Here is a 21,136-nt window from a genome sequence, read left to right on the forward strand (position 1 = left end):
CCCGAACTTTAAAGTATTCAGTATCTTTAAGCTTTGAAACTGGTTGTGGCAGGTTTATCCTGCCACTGTTCCTCACACGGTGTTCAGAAAGCCCTGGCAGATCAATGAATGACTCATCCGGCTAGTCAGTATGAATCCAGCGCCGCCTAGTGGTCACAGGGGGACCTACAACTCATTTCAGTTCACAGGCGTACCTAAGTCAAATGTTTTTCTTTTCCTGACTCCCAGGACCAACCGTGCCTTCAGCTACAGCCAATTAAAACCAAACCAACCGATGTCTCACGGTGGTCAAAAAGAAACATCCCGTCTACTGTCATGTTTTATCCACACGTGAATGAAGACAGTCTTTCCGGCTGTCTCGAGTACATCTTGCTCACCCCCCCGCCTCTCTCTCTCTCTCTCTCTCTCTCTCTCTCTCTCTCTCTCTCTCTCTCTCTGGATCTTTGACGCCCAGAGCTGACAAGAGGTAATCCCCACCATGTGAGTGGGCGGCGCGGGCACCGGAGGCGTGGTGTTTTTTCTTTTTCCCCCATTATTCAAATGCTGCTGTACCTATAAAAAGAGTGTCTGTGTGCGTCAGTTAGTTTTCTCCAATGGGTAAAGGTGACTAAATATTAGTAGTCTCCTTCGCCGCCTAATCTCATCCTATCGGGAAAAGGGAGAGATCATGCACGATTCTGGCGGTGTCCAAATGGCGAGGGCGCTGAAGCATGCAGCCCTGTGCCTGATGCTGCTGCCCCGGTTCCTCCTGGCCGCCGTAATGCTGTGGCTTCTGGATTTCTTGTGTATTAGGAAAAAAGTGCTCCTGAAAATGGGAGAGAGGCAGGACAGCTCGGACGACCCGCCGGTGTGCGTCTCCGACTCTAATAAGATGTTCACCTTGGAGTCCCTCAGGGCCGTGTGGTACGGTCAGAAATTGGACTTTCTCAAATCCGCACACCTCGGGTGCGCTGCGCCCAACACCGAGGTGATGCTGGTACAGGAGCGGAAAAGGGTCCGGATCCTGGACTGCATGAAAGGGAAGAGACCGCTCATCCTTAACTTTGGCAGCTGCTCCTGACCGCCATTCATGACGCGCCTGGCGGCGTTTCAGCGCGTCGTGAAGCAGTACGCAGACATTGCGGACTTTTTAGTTGTATATATCGAGGAGGCGCATCCATTGGACGGCTGGGTGAGTTCGGACGCTCCGTATCAGATTCCCAAGCACCGGTGTTTGGAAGACAGACTGAGAGCCGCTCAGCTGATGCTCGCCGAGATGCCGGGGAGCAACGTGGTGGTGGATAATATGGACAACTCATCCAACGCCGCGTACGGAGCCTACTTTGAGAGACTTTACATCGTGAGGGATGAGAGAGTTGTGTACCAGGGGGGCAGAGGTCCAGAGGGATACAGGATTTCCGAGCTTAGAAACTGGCTGGAGCAGTACAGGAACGATCTGGTGGATTCCCAAACGGCGGTGCTGCATGTGTAGTTGAAAGATGCTGAACTGCCTGACTCTCTGCCCATTTTGCTTAAGTGTCCAACTCACAGTGCAAAATATTCAGATGCTGCTGTCAAATGTTCACAAATGGCACATTATGTCTTTTTTTTTGTTTGTTTGTTTTTGTTTTTTGTTTTGTTGTTGTTGTTTGTTTTTTGCCTAAAGATATTCAGGACTCTGTGACAAATAGCCTAAAGTCATATCCCAGCCTAACTCTATAGGCTGTAGGCTGTTGTTGTGCTCGTCTTGACCTTAAATGATTGCTCATAGCGATTGTTTTTTTGTATGGAAAAGTCTTGAATCTGTTGAAACTGGATTCAATAAGTGATCACTCTATTTTTCTACAATACTGATGTGTGTGTGTGTGTGTGTGTGTGTTCAGACTAATATTTCAACCCTGGTGTTTCTGTGAAGTTCGGTTTTTAAAAGGCGAAGCCAGAAAACCGACACTGATGTCTCTGACACCGGGTCCATATTAGCAGGATGCTTTCCTCCATGATCGACTGCCAGACGATGTAATGTTGAACCCATGTAATTGAACAAATGTTTTTAAATAAATGTCAGATGGCACATTGACGATTTACTGTCGACTGTGAAACAAACACCTTGAAGTTCAAAGTTCAGTTTTAATTGGGCTTTTATTGAGTGCACAAGAAAATTAGGATGAATTTAAGCCCCTGATTGTGTAAATCCTTTGCCTATCAGGCTTATGTCTTTGCCCTCAGATCTGATGATGTCGCCTGTTTGCACTGCCTTTTAGGATGTTTCATGATTGTTGACAGCTTGAAATTATTTTCATGATTTATGACTGTTTAAGAAATGGAAAATCAGACTTACCTCAACTGACCCAACTCTTATAATCAACCCTATTCATGTCACAACTGTCCCCCAAACTAATCTAAGCAGAATGCAAATACTGTGTCCTTGTGACTGATTAGTAAACCGTTCACTTTTCATTAGCCCACATTCATCCATGAAATATGTGAAAAGGGAGGCTAGAAATCACTTTTGTACGAGTAGGCAACAAGGAAACAGAAGTCAGTTTTATTTATACAACTTAAAGGAAGAAAGCTACTTCACAGTCAGAAGAGATCATGAATTGTGGATGCGTGGTGATCAAGAAAAGGTCAGAAAAATTTCCCAGTACAACAAAGAGTGCTTCAAGTTTTCGGGAAAATAGATAATTTAATATTAGTTATTCTCTTTACTATATTTAAATAGTGCCTTTTTTGGCCGCTAATTTGATGAACTGAATCAAGTCTTTACTGACCTGATTCACGAACTGATTCAAAAGAGTGTAAGCTATACATTCATGTCTGGAGGAAATCACACCCACGACAAGTAGCTCAAAGTAAACTTGTTTGTGAGGAGAAAAATCCCATCTGATCAAATGTTTCCTTTGTGTTAGCTAGAGTCATGACATGCCATATGTGGATTAGTCTTAAAAACAAAGGGAGCTGAGCTGATTAGGTGGTGTGATGCAGCGGCTTCAGTTCATTTATGTCTTTCTCAGTTTCTTGTTATTTCTGGAATCTCTTCTTCACTCTCTCCTATGCATTTATGTGTTCAAACACATACATAACACACAAGAATTCTCACATAGGCGCACTGCTGCATGTATTTAGGATTAGAGAGCAATGCGATTACTGTAGGTCCCACTCGTCCATGGATGTGGGACGTGGAGGGGGGTACAACCTCCACTTCTTATGGAGCACATTATATCACAAATAATTTGTAATCAAAAACTTTTAGTTAAAGTGTATGTCTTGGAGTTCTTGTGGCAAATAAAGGATTCATTTCTTCTAATTTGGTCAATCAATCATGACCAAACAAACTCTGTATCAGCCTTCCACATACCCATCGGTGGTAGTTCTCCCAGTTCTTTCACCAACTCAGTAATTTTTCATGAACCTCCCATCCTTTCAACCAGAGCAGCAATGAGAGAGAGAGAAAATATTGATCCAGCTCGCATAAGTTACGGCTACAGAACTGTTAACTGTGAACCTGGACCTTGTAACCACACCAGCCCTGATAAGCGGGATGTCACCCTAGACCATCTAATGAACAAGACTGCATCTACACCCGCTGCTTCTGAACCTGCTACTGTTTTCACCTTCGATGGTCAACTAACTGAGCTTGTCCAGCCGAAGGCGTTAAAAAAGAGGCTTCTCATCCAGGAGACGATAAGAGCTGACACCACATTTGTGAAAGGAGTCTTTTCAAACTAGCGCAAAGCCGGGGAGGAAAATTAGAAAGTACAAAACATCTGTGAAAAACATTGCTTCACTCAGCAAGAAACCCATTTGTGTATTGCTGTCAGGCCTGGTGGTGAAAGAACAAAACAGCTTTCAGGACAATCAGATTTTTAGCCCGTGAATGATTCTCTGAGAGGTTGGTCCCATCACAGTGCTGTTTTAGGTGTACTTACGCTGAGGCGTATGCACTCACTACCAGCAGCTTCAGAGTGGCTGCTCAGGAGAGATAACGAGATGTCTGATATGAAAGAAATACTACAACACCTTGCACATGCTATTCAGTGCAAAATTGTTGCCGGAGCAGCTGACTGCAGATATTACAGGCTCACTGCAGATGGTGTTACTCTGTGGTGTTTGTGGGGTCGTGACAAAAAGCCTTCAGAGTGAGCAGGACTTGAGTGCATGTGGACTGTATTCTCATTACAATGCATTTTGAAACATGCCAATCTGACACTGACAAAGTTTGACTGCTTTCTGACTGTGTCCCACTCTGTCGTGCATTTTCTTGCTGTGTGATTAATTTGCTGCTACGTTGTGATATTTACAGTTACAACTGGCCCACGCTGTTATATGCAGTATTCTGTAAAGGATGTACAAACAGCATCTCTGCTGTCAAGACAGATGTTTTCTGTAGAGAGAGATGCTAGACAGCTCACCTTTCTTTTTGTGTCAGTCTCAGGCAAACACTGTTATGTTAAAAGGCTCTTTAGTCAGCGATTGCTGATTAACTGACTCTCTTATCACAGTGTTGTGCTTTAATAGCTGTAACGGTTTAAAAACGAGATTTAGCTTAAGATAAAACTTTATTGATACCTGAGGGAAAATTCACAAGCTACACCAGAGGATAAACTGCACAAAGTATTTAAATCACAGCTAACCACTTTAACATTAAAATGATGACCACATTAATGCAGAAATAATTATAATCTGATATTATAATATACATTATTTTGAAATATGCCATTTTGGATAATGAGTACTTTTACTTTTAGTACCTTAAGTATATGTTAATGTATTTTTCTAAGATCTGAGTGCTTCTTGCATCACTTCTCATCACTGGCATCACAGTCAATCAAAGGTTATGTCACTGATTATTCAATTCTCACCTCCAAATTCTCAAAAGCCACCTAGATGAGTGTTGAGCAGTTGCGAGCGCATGGTGAGGGTCAAGCTGGTTTTTATTAGTGCAAGTTCTGGGACTAATTAAATACCCTGGAACGAGTTTTAGCCTTGTTGCAGGAGGTTTCCAGAAGTCAGTGTTGTAATATCACAAAAAAACTTGAGACTGTTGCACAACAATCGGGAAAACACTGGAATTTGATATTGAAATAGTTGAAATAAGTTAAATCTATTTGAGGTAATTTTTTAATATATAAAATACATTTTAGAAAAAAAGGTGTAATACTTTGGTGTTTCATTAGATTATGCCACTGCTTGCAGCACACACGAATCACATTTCCATGGGACTCAGTGTTGCTGTGCAGACTAGACTCAAGGGTCTGGTTTGAGTGCTCCGTCTCACAATACACAGACATTTAAAGTGTTGGTGTGAACAGTTCACATTCACATAACAATGTGTTTTTGTTTATTCAAAATAAATGCAGCATAGGTTCAGACCATTTCAGTCCTAGCATCTGTGAGACAACATGGTCAGTGTTGATTCTCCAAGTCTGACTCCTGAAAGCTAAACTAAATTCTTCTTTTCTTGAAAATGAGTACTTTTTTCAACCCAATTTGTATCCTCATTTCCATTTACTCATGAAAAATAACTGCACTGTCTATACATGTGAGTAAATATCATTTTTTTAAACTTTGTTAAATACCTTCAACTTCTGGCTTTTGGAAATGTAGCATACTTTTAATAATTTTTTAAAATGTGTATTACTATAGGACACATAGCTGTTTCATATTTCTAAAACAAAATCACTGTTAACATTGTATTGAAGGATGGTTTGAAGGTCTAAAGGTGGAAATTTAGTGACCCGCTATAAGCAGCAATGTCTCTGTTGTTGTAGTCAAATGACCTTTTGTTCTTCTACACTGAACTAGAAAAGAACAGCTGAAGTTTGTCAAAATAAAATGACTATTTGCCTGTTTGTTATTAACTCATACATGTTGACATTTTGTGTTCGATTTAGCCAATTATGTGGCAGAATTTCTGGATTTATTTTCCAGGCTCACAGGCACCAGGCAGAGGTTGCAAGAACATCCTTTTTGTTTGAGACCTCTACTGGGTTATCAAGTGTGATTTAATTTGGACCAAACAAATTCTTTGCTATCTTGGCCAGCTCATAAGGGATGTTTAATCCCCGTAAGGTATTTCCTGGTTAAATAAAATTATTAACTGTTGAATACCACACAACCGTCTCAACTCATAATCCCTCTTGTAGCAGGATGAGAAATTCCAAGGAGGAGAAAACTTAAAAATATGAATTATAACAACATGTATGAGATAAGACAGTCTGATCACATAGCTGTTCATCTTTTACACCACTGTAGTTATGTCTATTTAAAACTGCAGCAATAAATTATTTTATAACAACAGACAAATGACTATTTTTAATGAGGAAGTGGTCACTTGTATGCAACACATCGTAGTTCCACATCAGCTTCCACGAGGACTCACCACACGAGGGTGAGTTACAACAAGGACAAGTCCTGGTTCACAGCTGATCTCAGACAGCTAAGACTGCAAAAGTAAGAGGCAGTCAGCAGCAGAGACTGGCTGAGAGTCAAAGTACGGGTGTACTCTTCAGACCTTTTAACATGTGTCTTGAGTGATCATTTGTGATGTTATGCAAAGAAACCCATAGATCTTTGTACATCTTTCTGTTTGCAAAGACCAAATATGTTGTTGTTTTTAAGCAGTGGGCCAACAGTACAGCCCAACACGCTGGGACAAAAAGAAACATTTTTTGCCACAATGAAAGAAATAACTTTAGTTTAAGAATTGTTAAATTTACAATTTAACAATTTTACCTAAATAAGTGAGAATTTGTTGTTTGCTGTTTCTTCTAGCTCCCTCGCTCACAAAATAGTGCAATTTATTGAGGGAGTCTGGGCATTTTCTCTACAGGTAACAAAAAAGTATTTGTAACTGTACACTGATATGTAAACTCTGACAGGTCTCTGTCAATGAAAAATGTAGCACCCTCCACAAACTTGGTGTAAACGGTGAAAAGAGTTGAAACAGTGTGTTCAAACAACTGCTAAATGTTGCCATCTATGACACTCATTAGGCCAAGAGCAACAGCTCTCAAGATAGCACAATTTTATCTACTACTACTTTTATATTCATTTATATCGTAGTTACCACTTCAGTGGTGAAACAGACAATGTGTTCACAAACATCCGCTACTGAACTTGGCAGGTAAGAGAGCTGCGTAATTTCCATTACTGTGAATCAAATGGAAATTAGACAGTGTGATTGGTGTGTACTTACCAAGAATGTCAGAGTAGGTGGTCTTTCAGAGTGACCCAGGACACATTCTGGTTGTTGAAAGGTGCTATATAAATAAATTTGTGATTATTATTATTGTTAGTTTTTTGGGGTTTTTTTGTAAAGAGTTTTTATTGAACCCCTGCAAGTAAAACATACATCCAAACATCCCATCCCCCCACCTCTCCCTCCCAGTAGCATCCCTCCATCCCCTCTCAGGTCTCCCCTGGACCAGTCAAACATCATCAGGTATCAACAGTATATTGTAGTAAGTGGTGTTTCTCTGTTCACAATCCAAGAAGTTTATCCTTTATCTGTGCAGCCTCACCCGACCACGCTTCCAGAGTGGAGGCTTTGGCATTATTAATCCGTGCAGTAGACAACTCAAGTAACACTATATTGTGAAAGTAAATCAGCCAGAAACCTGGTGACAGGTGTATAATAGAGTCTGTGACAGACTTTAAAACGACAGCCTTTACTCGTCGCATCAGTTTTTGACATTTAACCCTCTTGATATTGCCAATCAAACTCAGGATAGTCAATTTAACCATTATCGAAAATCAGTGTGGTTGTATTCCAGTTATAAACTTGACCATAAACCAAGTATCTAAGCTTATAGGCCAGTAAGAGACCCACACCCACCCCATTGCTGCCATACTCATGCCCCAAAACACATGTTTCTGTGTGACCTGACCACTGCTGTATCCCACTTATAAACATAACTGACCTGACACAGGTATATAAACAGCTGAAACATATGTGGACATAAAGCTTACTATCGGAAAACTCAGGCTATATCTTATAGAAATAACTGAAATTGTCCCTCTGAAACATAAACATCCAATTCGCGTACGGGTTGTAAATACGATGAGCTCTTTCTATCTCAATAGCTTTACTACCAACGAGGCGTCACGTCGTCGTCATCGGTGATGAGGCCGACAAGCGCAGAGTCATCCAAGAACTTCTGCAGGACACAGCTGTCTGTGTTGTGTCTGAAGTCTGCAGTGTAGAGGGTGAAGAGGAAGGGGGGCAGGACTGTTCCCTGGGGAGCCCCCACACTGCAAGTATGGAGGTCAGACACACAGTCCCGGGCTCTCACAAACTGGGGCCGGTTTGTGAGGTAGTCCAGGATCCACTCCGTCAGGTCAGAGTCCACCACAGCCATCTCCAGCTTGCCCCTCAGGATTGGGGTGTGGTCTACGTGTCAGGTTGGGGACATGCGGCTGTGTGGGGGGAGGAGTGGGAGATTGATCAAATCTTAAGAAATGCAGACTGACATCATTCAGCCATTGTATCACAGCGTCATCCACCCCGATGCCAGGCTGATAGGCAAACTGCATCGGGTCCATGGATGGTCCCACCAGAGGGCGTAGATGGACGAGGACCAGCCTTGCCAGCGTCTCCATCAGGTGTGATGTCAGCTCTACTGGCCTGTAGCTGTTGAAGTCCTTTGAGTGTGGTATCTTTGGCACCGGCACCACGCAGGGTGTTTTCCACAGTTCAATTCAATTCAATTCAGTTTATTTATATAGCGACAATTCACAACAAAAGTTATCTCATGACACTTTCCAATTAGAGCAGGTCTAGACCAAACTCTTTAATTAAATTGTAATATAGAGAACCCAACATTCCCCCTTGAGCAAGCACTTGAGCAAGCAAAAACTGCCTTTTAGAAGGCAGAAACCTCGGGGCAGACCCCTGCTCAAGATGGGCAGCCATCTGCCTTGACTGGTTCCACCAGTTGTGGAACTCTCCCCAGCTTCAGGCTCAGGTTGAAGATGTGCTCCACAATCCCACAGAGTTGGTCTGCACATGCCATCTGGACCTGCAGCCTTTTTCGCCTTGATCTTTTTGAACTCTTTCCTCACCTGCTCAGTAGAGAGGGACAGATTGGGGTTCAGCGTGTGGTTGTTTGGGGGTGTGAGGGGATGGTGGAGGTGTGAGAGGAGGTGAGAGCATCAGTGGGAGCATAAAGGACAATAAGACAAAAAGGGCAACCTTCCTATTTATTTTAAGTTGTATTTTAGGCTGCTTGTGCTGCAGGCCACATGGGTATATGAAAAAGAACACGACTGCCCTGTGGCAAAAAGTTGAACCAGACTGAACTTTTGAAAAAAGGCAGCCCAGTATTACGCTGCTGACCAATCACATAACTCAGTGATCAGCACAGCTGGTGCTGTTGTTCAGTACTGCCCAAGTAGCCAAATAAATAAATAAATATAATTTAATAAAAAATGAATACTGCTTTAAACAACCACAAACAGTAAGTGTATTTATCACTAATCTGACTTGCATGTTGTATACAACAACAACCTCCAAGCTGAAAAAATCAGATTCACTAACAATATTAATGCCAGGAGCTTGCCTCATGTGCAGTACACATTCTTAAGAGTATTTTGCAGGGCGTTTACCTTCCCGGCTTGTCATTGCCCAAGACAATTGTGATTAGTTCAAAGAAAAACAAATAATCCCCCCTTTCCTCATAAAATGTATTTGCCTTTAGTATATTTTATGGGTTTAAAGTAGGGTGAGGATGTCCTCTTTTTTTCCGTTTTTATTGTTTTCTGCAGGTTGCATTGTAGATTATGTATGCACACGTTCCATGTTTTTGTTTGTTGTTGTTGTTGTTGATCACTCAACTCCACCCATAACTCCACTCTCCGGCATGCTGGATAACTCACAGACAACAAGACGTCCATCTTGGTCACATTATGGTATAACAAATAAACAGCACTCCCTTCTTCTCTGATTAGTAGCCTTAATTAACCTGGCACATATCAGAAGATATTCCCAAGTCCTACTGTTACATACAGTTCATGAAATAAAGTCATTATGCTGTTTGAGACAAGGTAGAATGCCTTGTTGAAATAATATCTCTTCATCAAGCCAATCTCATGACTTTCCATTTATCTGCAAGCTCTTCAAGTCATGTGATGGTGTGAAACAAGGTTTGTAACCATGGGACAGTGTATCCATGCAGAGAGAGACACTCGATAATACACTTTACAATTTTAGATGCCCTGACCGCTGTGACTCACAGGAGCTTTGTGTTTGGTGGTGAGATAGAAGGCAGAAATTTGGCTGTTAATCAGAGACAGGTTCACTTCTAGTAGTATAGTATAATAAATGAATAAAATAAAAGTATAATAAATGTCACACAGGTGAAGAAAAGAAAACATGTGACATGTGGTGGTTTCTACACAGTCCAGCAGGACAACACACCTGTACTGAGCACAGCAGCATTTTAACATAATCACATCAGACTCTTGTGGAGGAGAAATCGTAGCTTCGTATGGTGAATAGAAAAATTCAGACAATATAACTTGTGAGAACAACATATACTGATAATAAACAAAATGGGCTAGACAATAACACTGGGGAGGTTAGGGTCCATTTCATAAACTATGCACACAACCTAAGCAATAACAACATTATTGAAATTCAGAATCATTTCCAGCGGAGCATTGTCCAGGGATGACAGTATGTTGGTATTTGACTTTGATATATGTCCCTATAAGTATAAATGTGTTATTTCAGTCTTTCATGGTCAACATCATAAGTACAATTCCTGGATATTGTTAGCATTCCTTTTCTCCACACTAGCTGTGAAGAGATTCTTCTTTAATGGGATTTTAAGAGATGAGGGACAAAATCTGAAGTCCTCAAAAATACATTTTAAGTTCATGTTCAACAGTGTTTGTATAATTACATTAACTTACAAAAACCACAGTGATAGAATCAGGGGGCAGCCATGGCCTAGAGGTTGGAGAAGCGGCTTGTGATCGAAGGGTCGCCAGCTAGATTCCCCCACTGGACGGGCAGGAAAAACTGGGGTGTGGTGGAGTGATTAATGAGAAAAATGCTCCCCCCATCAGCCGACTGATGTGCCCTTGAGCATAGCACTTCACTTAACCCCCAATTTGCTCCCTGGGCGTTTGACAGTGGCAGCCCACTGCTCCTGTGTGTTTCACTGCATGTGATTTGCTGGGTGTTGCATGTGTGTTCAACCAAGGATGGGTTAAATGCAGAAGAAAAAATGTATGTGTATATAAAAAATATTTATACTGCCAATAAAGCAATTGTTAATTCTTAATCTACAGAGACAGCAGACTATACAGACAAATTGCAATTACTGATAAATACTGACACAAAGTTCAAGAAATTGTCATGGAAACAAGCACTTTCATAAGTTTCATATTAAGTGCTAAGATGAAATGAGTGTTCTAATTATATCTTTTTGAAATTCTGTGATTCTTTAACTGCATAATTAAAGAAATAATAATATATTTATAAGAGGTATTTTGGGTAGGCAGAATTTGCATCAAGCATAGCGAACAACAAAATGGAATTTCCAACGCATCATTTCATTTTAAGTTCATCATATTTTCTTTCAGTCTCAGATTCATAAAAGTTTATTTTAGTACATATGTATCAGGGCAGTGACTCGTGACTTTTACAAGATCTCAAAACTCACAGGGTTTTCAGTGCCCATGCACACGTGCCTAAATGCACGTGTGCATGGGTACATGTGTACATCCACAAAGAAATGACAGGAGCTTATTTAACTTATATGAAGAGTAAATAACTAAAAATGCAGCAAGGACTTCCAAGTGCTACCTATGCTGACCTGCACAAAACTCACTGATCCACAGTGAAGAGGAACATCAATCACAGAGTGAGGAGGCTGCTGTGGAGAAATGGTTAAAAGTAATTAGTATTTAAAAGAATAGGCAGGAAATGGTGGGAGGCCAACGATTGCAGATAATAATTTAGGGATGGAAAGTGGATGAATCATTCAGAATTTTTTCTTTTGGAAAAACTGTCAGTCTTGCAGTCACTCCCTCTGCACATATCACCTCAGCATGGCATCTGTAGCCTGGATGCCATGGCAATGTGGTTGCTATGAGATCAATTTATCCAGAGATCTGGCTGTCGCAGATGTCACTGGGTGCCGCTCTCAATAACAAAGCCTCGGTCGAATTACGCACAGTTAAGGCTCACACTCGTTTCTTACTCTGGTGCAAACTGAGAAAAAAACATTTAATGTTTGTTTGGTTTTTTTTCTTTTTGTTTTTATGCAAGATTTTTTTTAATGATGTTAGCCAAGCATCAGACAACGTGGATATTTTTGTGCAGTGGATCCGCTTTAGTACGACTTCCCTCCTCTGATCATTCTGTCAAAAATATTGATCCAAATGAAGCATTCAATACATCGGATGAACAACATGAGATGCCAGAGTGCAGAGCGACAAACAGCGTCTCCCCTCCGGTCTCACTCCTCTCTCCCATCCTCCTGCTGCACAGTGCGACCCCTGCATGACGCATCTCTCTGCACCTCAGACGTGTGGAGCTCTACAGAAGTGGGAATACCACCTACTTGCTTCTAGTTATTAATACCCCTGAGCAGCTTATTCAAATTATTCATTGTTCTTTTGTCTTTATCACATGAAGTGGTATCATTGCATGTCGGGACTCCATTCCCCTCCAAGAACAAAAATCTGCTCCATGCAGGGTTACCTCTTAATTATACTAGGGTTAAGACATTGAGTTAAAGAAATATGACAAGGTAAGCTGAACTTATGGATAAAGGTTGGCCTTCAGGAAGTGAGTGTAAGTTAACACAATGTCCTCACAAGTGCACCAGTACAACTTTAAATGTGACAACAGACAGCAGTAGTTCAGGTTTGTAAATCTTGAGTACACCAGGTCCACGTGAGAAACATTAGTGTTGATGACCCTCTTAACGCTGCCCACCTGTTGCTGTTGTTATGACCGGCTCAAAGTCACAACACATTAAGGTAAAATGATACTAGATATGTTGCAAGAAAAGCATATTTATTTACAACAAAAGATGAGTAACACAAACAAAGGCTGGGATCCTGTGCCAGGGAGAGGAGAGAGAGAGAGGGCGGAGAAAAGAGCCACTTATATAGGCCACACCCACAGCTTGATGCAGGTGCCCTGCATCATCTCTCAGGAAACTGCACCTAGAACACAGACAGACACACATACAAGGGACAGCAAAATATACAATGGCACGTAACACCCCCTCCCTTAAGATGACAGCCCTGCTGTCAGCATCAACCTCCTAGGTTACACGAGAGAGGGCATCAGCAACAACATTATCGCACCCCTTCTTGTGCCGAATCTCTATATTAAAGTTCTGGGCCATAAGAGCCCACCGCATGAGCCGTTGGTTGTGGTTGTACATACGGCTTAGAAAGACTAGAGGGTTGTGATCAGTAAAGACCAACACCGGCTGTGGTGTTGAGCCAACATAAGCCTCAAAATGTTGGAGGGCCCAAAGCATGGCTAAAGCCTCTTTTTCAATAGTGCTATACCTACGTTGGGCTGCAGAGAACTTCTTAGAAAAATAACAAACAGGGTGATCGATACCCGAGGAATCCTCCTGCAGCAGTACAGCACCAGCACCAGTTCCGCTTGCATCAACCTCCAACTTAAATGGAACTGCAAAATTAGGAGCCGACAACACTGGAGAAGAGCTGAGAAAAGCTTTCACGGACTGAAAAGCCAGCTCACAATTGGTGTCCCACAATAGATCCTTGGTGGGGCTAAGGAGATCAGTCAAAGGAGACACAATGGCAGCAAAATTACGGCAGAACCCTCTATAATAACCAGCTAGCCCAAGGAAGCGACGCAGTTCCCGCTTAGTGGTGGGAACAGGGAACTCAGCAATAGCTGTTATTTTGGCATCTACTGGCCGCACTTGTCCCTGACCAACCTTCTTGCCAAGATAAGTGATGGTGGCCTTGGCAAACTCACATTTTGCTAGATTCAGGGTGAGGGATGCATCCTGCAGGCACTGAAACACAACAGACAAGGTTTCCACGTGGGATTGCCAGTCAGCAGAATAGACCACCACATCATCAAGATAGGCTTCACAGTTTGCCACACCAGACAGCACTATTTGCATAAGGCGCTGAAAGGTGGCAGGGGCATTGCGCATACCAAATGCCATGACCGTGTACTGCATGAAACTATCTGGTGTCACAAATGCAGAAATCTCAGATGCACGTGGCGTTAAAGGTACCTGCCAGTAGCCCTTTAACAGGTCCAGCTTGGTGACGTAGCGAGCAGCTCCAACTCTATCGATGCAATCTTCTATGCGAGGAAGAGGAAAAGAGTCTGGTTTAGTTACAGCATTAGGTTTCCGGAAATCAGTACAAAAGCGTGATGTTCCATCAGACTTTGGCACTAATAAACATGGAGAGCTCCAGGCACTGGAGCTGGGAACAGCCAGGTCATGCTGTTGCAAGTACTCAACCTCTTTTTGCATTTGAGCTCTTTTGGTGGGATTCACACGGTAGGCATGCTGCTTAATAGGAGGGCAGTCACCAACGTCAATGTCATGCTGTAACACTGTGGTTTGGGTCGGTACATCTGAGAACAGCATGTGATTACTTTCAATTAACTTGAGAATGTCACTCTTATCTGTCCCAGAAAGATGACACAAGTAATTCTCCAAATCACTCAACACTTGAGAGTTTGACAGCCGAGCACACAGAACAGGATCATCTTGCATCACTAGATCATCATCCTGAGGAGAATAACATGGCAGTACTGCTGTTAAAGCTACAGGCAACACCTTAGCTGGAGGGGAATAGGTAGGTTCACTGAGCCGGGCACAGTAGGGCTTGAGCATGTTCACATGACATACACGAGTTTTTCGTCTCCTATCAGGAGTACGGATAACATAATCTGTTTCACTCAGTTTCTTTTCAATTACATAAGGGCCAGTAAACTTGGCCTGAAGCACTGAACCAGGAATAGGAAGAAAAACCAGCACAGGATCTTCAGGTTTAAAACTGCGTCTAACAGCACTCTTATCAAAGTGAGCCTTCATTTTAGATTGGGAGCCAGACAGTGATTCTTTCGCTACCTCACAGGCATGATGGAGACGTTCTCTGAAAGAACTGACATAGTCCAGCACATTTTGGACAGGAGAAGTAACCCCCGTCAGCTGCTCACGCAACAACTTCAAAGGTCCACGAACTGTGTGGCCAAATACCAATTCTGCCGGACTGAAACCCAGTGACTCCTGAACAGTCTCTCGAACAGCAAAAAGCAGGAATGGTATACCTTCATCCCATTCCTTACCAGTTTCAAGACAGTAAGCACGCAACATTGTCTTCAGGGTCTGGTGGAAGCGCTCTAGTGCCCCCTGGCTCTCTGGGTGGTAGGCACTGGAGACCTGATGTTTCACAGCCAACTCTTCCAACACCTGAGAAAACACTTTCGACATAAAGTTAGTACCCTGGTCTGTTTGAATTACCTTCGGCAATCCAAAAGTGGTACAGAATTTCATCAGTTCTTTTACTACCACCTTAGCTTTGAGAGAACGCAGTGGGATTGCCTCAGGGTATCGAGTTGCAGCACACATTAAGGTCAGGAGAAACTGGTGACCAGATTTTGACTTGGGTAACGGGCCAACACAATCTATGAGGAGTCTCTCAAAGGGCTCCCCCATCACAGGTATAGGATGAAGTGGAGCCTGTGGGATCACTTGGTTTGGTTTCCCAACCAACTGACATGTATGACATGAGTGGCAATATTGGGAAACATCACGTTTCAAACCAGGCCAGAAGAAATGCTTTAATATGCGATAGTAAGTTTTAGCTATCCCTAGATGACCAGACAAAACATTATCATGAGCTAAGCTCAATATCTGTGCCCGGTAACCAGCAGGGACAACAATCTGATGTACATCATTACACTCACTGTCATCAGCTGAAGGAGCCCACTTGCGCATGAGGATACCATCCTCCCAGTAGTAAGCCACTTGAGAGGCACCAATCTTATCTTTAGGCAATGCTGCTGCTACACACTTAGCCAAAGAAGGATCGGCCTTCTGAGCCTCTACCAACTGCTCCCTGCCAACCTTTAACTGAGCCTCAGACTCATCAGACAAGGTGACAGGACTGGACAATGTAACCTCAATAGACTCAGATACAGTGGAATCATTAGACTGCTTAGCTACTGTGAACTTAGAAGCAGCAGAGGGACCAGCAGGCACATTCTCGACAGTTTCTTTGCATGGAGCAATAAACATTTCTGAAAGATCTACCACATCTTCAACCTTACGTGACTGAGCGCGAGTTACCACACAAGCAGGAAAGACTTTTGTCATCTGAGATGCCTGATCACCTTGGTTAACAAACCTAGAGCCAACTGGGTTGTTCACAACAATGGGTGTAGGGAACACCTCCCCACCAGCCAAATCATTCCCCAGAATCATGTCCACTCCTTCCACAGGAAGTTCAGGGCGAATAGCCACTGCCACAGAGCCTGTAACCAACCCAGACTGTAAATACACAACATGCAATGGGGCTTCAATCCAAGTCAGACCACACCCCCGCACCAAAGCATTTTCACCAGTAGAAGTTTCTTCAGAGAGGGGCAAAACTCCCTCCACCAACAAAGACTGAGCGGCTGCTGTGTCCCTTAGAATACGAACGGGGACAAACTTATCTGACTCAGAGATGGCCACCAACCCCTCCATACGGAAAGGTGCAAAAAGATCAGACTCAGTGCTGTTCTCACTGGACTTACTCAGACCTTTTCCCACCCCAGGCCTGTCTTCAGTGAAGTGACTGGGACAATTAACTCCACCAGGCAGACGTGACACTGAAGCCAACAATGCCACTGGCTTAGCAGCTTTCTGCTTTTTACTGAGAGCATGACAATCAGCTATGACATGACCAGGCTTTTTACAAAAAAAACAAATCCTCTCAGAGTTTCCAGAGCCAGAACTAGCAGGCCTTGAAGCAAAAACAGAAGAACCAGGACCATTACTGCTAGCCTTAAAGCGAAGAGGACGAGTAAAAGCATGGTTCTTAGCCTCAAGATGTTTATCATTAAAGACCCCTTTGTGAGCCAGAACATATTCGTCAGCAAGTACAGCGGCGTCCCCAACTTTGGACACACGCTGCTCACTCAAATAGGTTGCAACTGCCTCAGGAACACAGTTTTTAAATTCTTCCAGGAGTACCAACTCGCGAAGTTGCTCTCTAGTTTCAGCTTTTTGAGATGTGCACCATCTATCGAACAGAATTTCCTTCTCTCTGGCAAATTCTACAAAAGTCTGCTTGTCAATCTTACGAAAACCTCTAAATCGCTGCCTATAGGCCTCTGGGACCAGCTCGTAAGCCCGCAAAATGGCTGCTTTAACAATTTCATAATCAGCGCTTTGGGTGAGTGTTAACGAAGAATAGACCTCCTGTGCTTTACCTGATAAAACACACTGCAGCAACAGCGTCCATACATCTTTAGGCCATTCAAATGTGGTGGCTACACGTTCAAAATGGGAAAAGTATTTTTCCACTTCTTTTTCAGAAAAATGAGGAACTAAACTAATGTTCCTCCCAACATCAAACCGAGGAGAAGCAGTAGACGCATGAGAACTGGCACTCTGAGACTGCGTCTCACTTGACCTCAGCTCCAGTTCCTTCATCTTCTCCTCATGAACCAGCCGCAACCTCTCCATTTCCATTTTCCTCCCCTCTTCTCTATCTTTTGCCTCAATTTCTAGCTGTTTAATTTTAAACTGTAACTCCAACTCATGTAAACGTACAGACTGAGTTTGTAACTGCACAGCCTCTGTCTTACTAGTAGAAACCTCAAAAGGGTGACTTAAGTCTGAATCTTCCGACTCACTCGAAATCACTCCCTGTTTAGCAAGAGCAGTGACAACTCTAGCTCTGAGCTCATCCTTCTTAAGAGAAGTCGACGCAGTTTCAATGCAGTAATGCTCCGCAATGGACATGAGCTGTGCCTTACTGCAATAAGAAAGCTGCTCTGCTGTAGGAGCTTCTTTAAACTTCTCTAGATCGAACTCCATAATGAAATGCCACACTAACTTTACGCAAAGACAAATTACCACTGAGAGGCCCAACTTAGTGCACCCCAACTAACACTACCACACAGAGCAAGTGCTACAAACACCAAGCACACTAAACAACTACAAACATCCCAGCATAACACAATTTTACATTTCCACAAAGAATCAAAGTGTTACATAACAGAAAGCACAGTTAATGTCACCGTCGGACTACACCAGGCCACAAATAAGCAAAAAAACTGACAAAAAACACACTAGGCTGAACTGTAGCAGTTACTCAACAACCATTTCTTGCCACACAGTATAGAAATAGTATTACTGCCACCCTTACATGAGCCAACACCACTCAAGCACTAAAGTCTACTGTTCTTCTCCACTGAGAAGAAAATGGAGTCATCCCTGCAAAAACCATGTGACTAAACAAAGCCCACACATGCATGTATGAGTATCAGGGTCACAAATTCTCCAAAAGACCACAACTACAGCCTAGTAGTTGACAAAATCTACTGTGCAAATAAAAAAAATTGCTCTAACTCCCCACACTACACCCAGCACACGGTGTGTGTGAAAACAAAGGCCAGCACATGCCACCACATGCTATCACTATTTGGAAGTTGGTGTTCCTAACTAACCTACTCTAGAGCTTACCTGGTTCCCTCTCTAACTAAGACTGTTAATCTGACTTACTAAGACTCAACTAGTCTTCGTCGGCTTTCCTGGGCACGCCGGGGGCCACCCCAGGGTTACCGCTCCAAAACAATAAAGTGGTGATGGTCACTCCAACACCCGCCGGCTGACTTAACCAGGCAAGCTCTCCAAAAAAAAACCCTACCTCATGTGGCAACACAAGCATGGACCTCCTAACTAACCAACAAAATGGAAAACGTGAGTCTGGAGGAACAAAAACAAACTCACCTACTTCAAACTAAACTTTAGACGAGCCCCCATTATGTTATGACCGGCTCAAAGTCACAACACATTAAGGTAAAATGATACTAGATATGTTGCAAGAAAAGCATATTTATTTACAACAAAAGATGAGTAACACAAACAAAGGCTGGGATCCTGTGCCAGGGAGAGGAGAGAGAGAGAGGGCGGAGAAAAGAGCCACTTATATAGGCCACACCCACAGCTTGATGCAGGTGCCCTGCATCATCTCTCAGGAAACTGCACCTAGAACACAGACAGACACACATACAAGGGACAGCAAAATATACAATGGCACGTAACACTGTGAACAAAGCTGCAGAGCCGCGTTAGCCTGGAAACAGCACTTATGGAGTGCAGCCTGCGGGTATAATGTTGTGTGGGTGGGAACACTGCTTGTCGAGGAAGAACTGCACCAAGGTGTCTCAGAAACAAGAAAAAAAAAACCTGAATCATCATGGAAACATGTGACATGTTAAAGTTGAAACTGTCACACACATTTCAGCAAAACAGTCATTCCCACAAACTGCCGGACTGGTTTTGTAGTTGCTCTTCAGTGGCCCCAAGCAGCCAAGGTACATTAGCTGCTGGTAGCTGCCAAATCCTTTTCTTACAGTTGTATTCCTCCAGTTTATCCCCTTTTTTCTTCTTCTCTTTACATCTATACAGTGGAGTCATAAGATCTCAGCCTGAGGGGGAACTTTATTTGGTAAAGCTGAAACATTTGCAGCTTTCACGGTTACACATTTGCCTGAGTTCATGCTGCTTAGGACTTTGAGACTGATACTGTATTTTTGCATTACTGGTGTTCAGGGTAGCAGCTTGATATTTTTTTGATGTAAAATTTTTTTTTTTTTTTTTTAATATTTCAACACAAGTTTCAACAGCTATAGAAATAAGAAAACGCAAGGCAGCGCAGAAGCCAAAACTAGGCAGCTGAATTCAGCAATTGAGAAATACTAACAAACTAATGTTAGTTCAGAAATGATTGTTAACAGGCTAAGAGTGGACAACGCCCATGTAATGTCCTTGAACTATGAGCGCACAGGGACCAACAGCTGTAGCTAATGCTACCCAAGTTTACACAACAGGTGCAGACAGGCATAACAAACAACCATGATCTGTGAATTACCTTAAGAGGGGTTGTTTAAGCAGCAGCAGGTTTTCTCCTGAAACTGAGGGTGGACCATCTAAGCACTGAGCAGTATTAAACCAGCTTGACTATATTTGGCTACTTCGGGATCACAATAACTTTCACGCTGATCCAGCAGAAAAGGCTCCATTTAGCTTTTTTGCTCATGTTTGTTGTTTCGACTGCACTTAGCATGCGTTTTCCTATGTATGATGTGTTTGTACTCACAGGAATTTGTAATTAACTGAACTGACAGTATTTCAGGATTTCTTCATATATATATATATATATAGTAATGATAAATGGGCACTCATACTAATAACAGGCCCTAGAAATTAGCTTAAAATTAGGTCTGCAGAGAACACATGTGCTCACATCTTGTCTGAGTGGAGCTTTAATGGGGGTTAGATGAGATGGATCTATAAATTGCTGTATTACATGTAATACACTTTATGAAAAATGTGCCCAGAAACAATTTACCTGCTGAGCATACCCCTTGCAACCTACACAGTAAGTGCAAAACGCCCATGAATGCATCCATCAAATGCTGAGAAAAAGCATTCACCCGTACTGATTAGAGAAAGTCTGTCATCTGAACATCCCCCTCTGCAAAAGGTTGCCTCCATCACTCTCTGCACATCCGTCTATCGCTTAGTCAAGTGGAAAAAGCAGGAGAGTGTGAAAGCCCTCTGTGTGTGTTTCTCTCTGCTTGTCTGTTTTTGCAGTTGCTTCCCTCTGTCTTCCTTGTCTTATTTCCAAACACGAGTGCTGTGCTCTTAGTGTTTTCTCCCCCTCATGTCTCAAATGTGTTCTGACCTTGTGTGTGAGAAAAGCAAGGCTCCAGACGGTCAGGTGAGGCTACCGTGTTGACGCTGCTCCGCTTCATTTGTCCCACATATAGTCCTGTGTCCCTCCTTACAGCAGAAGGCTTATGTGTCTGCGTGGCTTCAGACACCAGGTGCCCCAGATACTGAAAGATAATAAAGGTTGTGTGTTTATGTTCCAGACAATCACAGCAGAAGAGCATCCTGGTATGGCTTCTCTT

At 42.8% G+C, this 21,136-nt stretch overlaps 2 protein-coding genes across 2 annotated transcripts; one reads left to right on the plus strand and one right to left on the minus strand.

The window, feature by feature from the left end:
• Positions 1–574: 574 nt before the first annotated feature.
• On the plus strand, positions 575–2,056 carry LOC124050924 (thyroxine 5-deiodinase-like). The gene has a single exon (XM_046373909.1). The coding sequence runs from the start codon at positions 668–670 to the stop codon at positions 1,469–1,471; it is 804 nt and encodes a 267-aa protein (XP_046229865.1). The 5' UTR covers positions 575–667; the 3' UTR covers positions 1,472–2,056.
• Positions 2,057–8,069: 6,013 nt separating this feature from the next.
• Positions 8,070–18,032, minus strand: LOC124050946. The gene is made up of 7 exons (XM_046373945.1): positions 14,226–18,032; positions 13,306–13,997; positions 13,119–13,161; positions 8,859–9,042; positions 8,536–8,637; positions 8,258–8,371; positions 8,070–8,173 (listed from the first exon to the last, which is right to left on the minus strand). Exons 1-7 carry the CDS (start codon positions 18,030–18,032, stop codon positions 8,070–8,072), a joined length of 5,046 nt encoding a protein of 1,681 aa, XP_046229901.1.
• Between the last annotated feature and the right edge of the window lie 3,104 nt (positions 18,033–21,136).

This window comes from Scatophagus argus, chromosome 19, assembly GCF_020382885.2.
Source record: "Scatophagus argus isolate fScaArg1 chromosome 19, fScaArg1.pri, whole genome shotgun sequence".
Lineage (NCBI taxonomy): Eukaryota > Metazoa > Chordata > Actinopteri > Scatophagidae > Scatophagus > Scatophagus argus.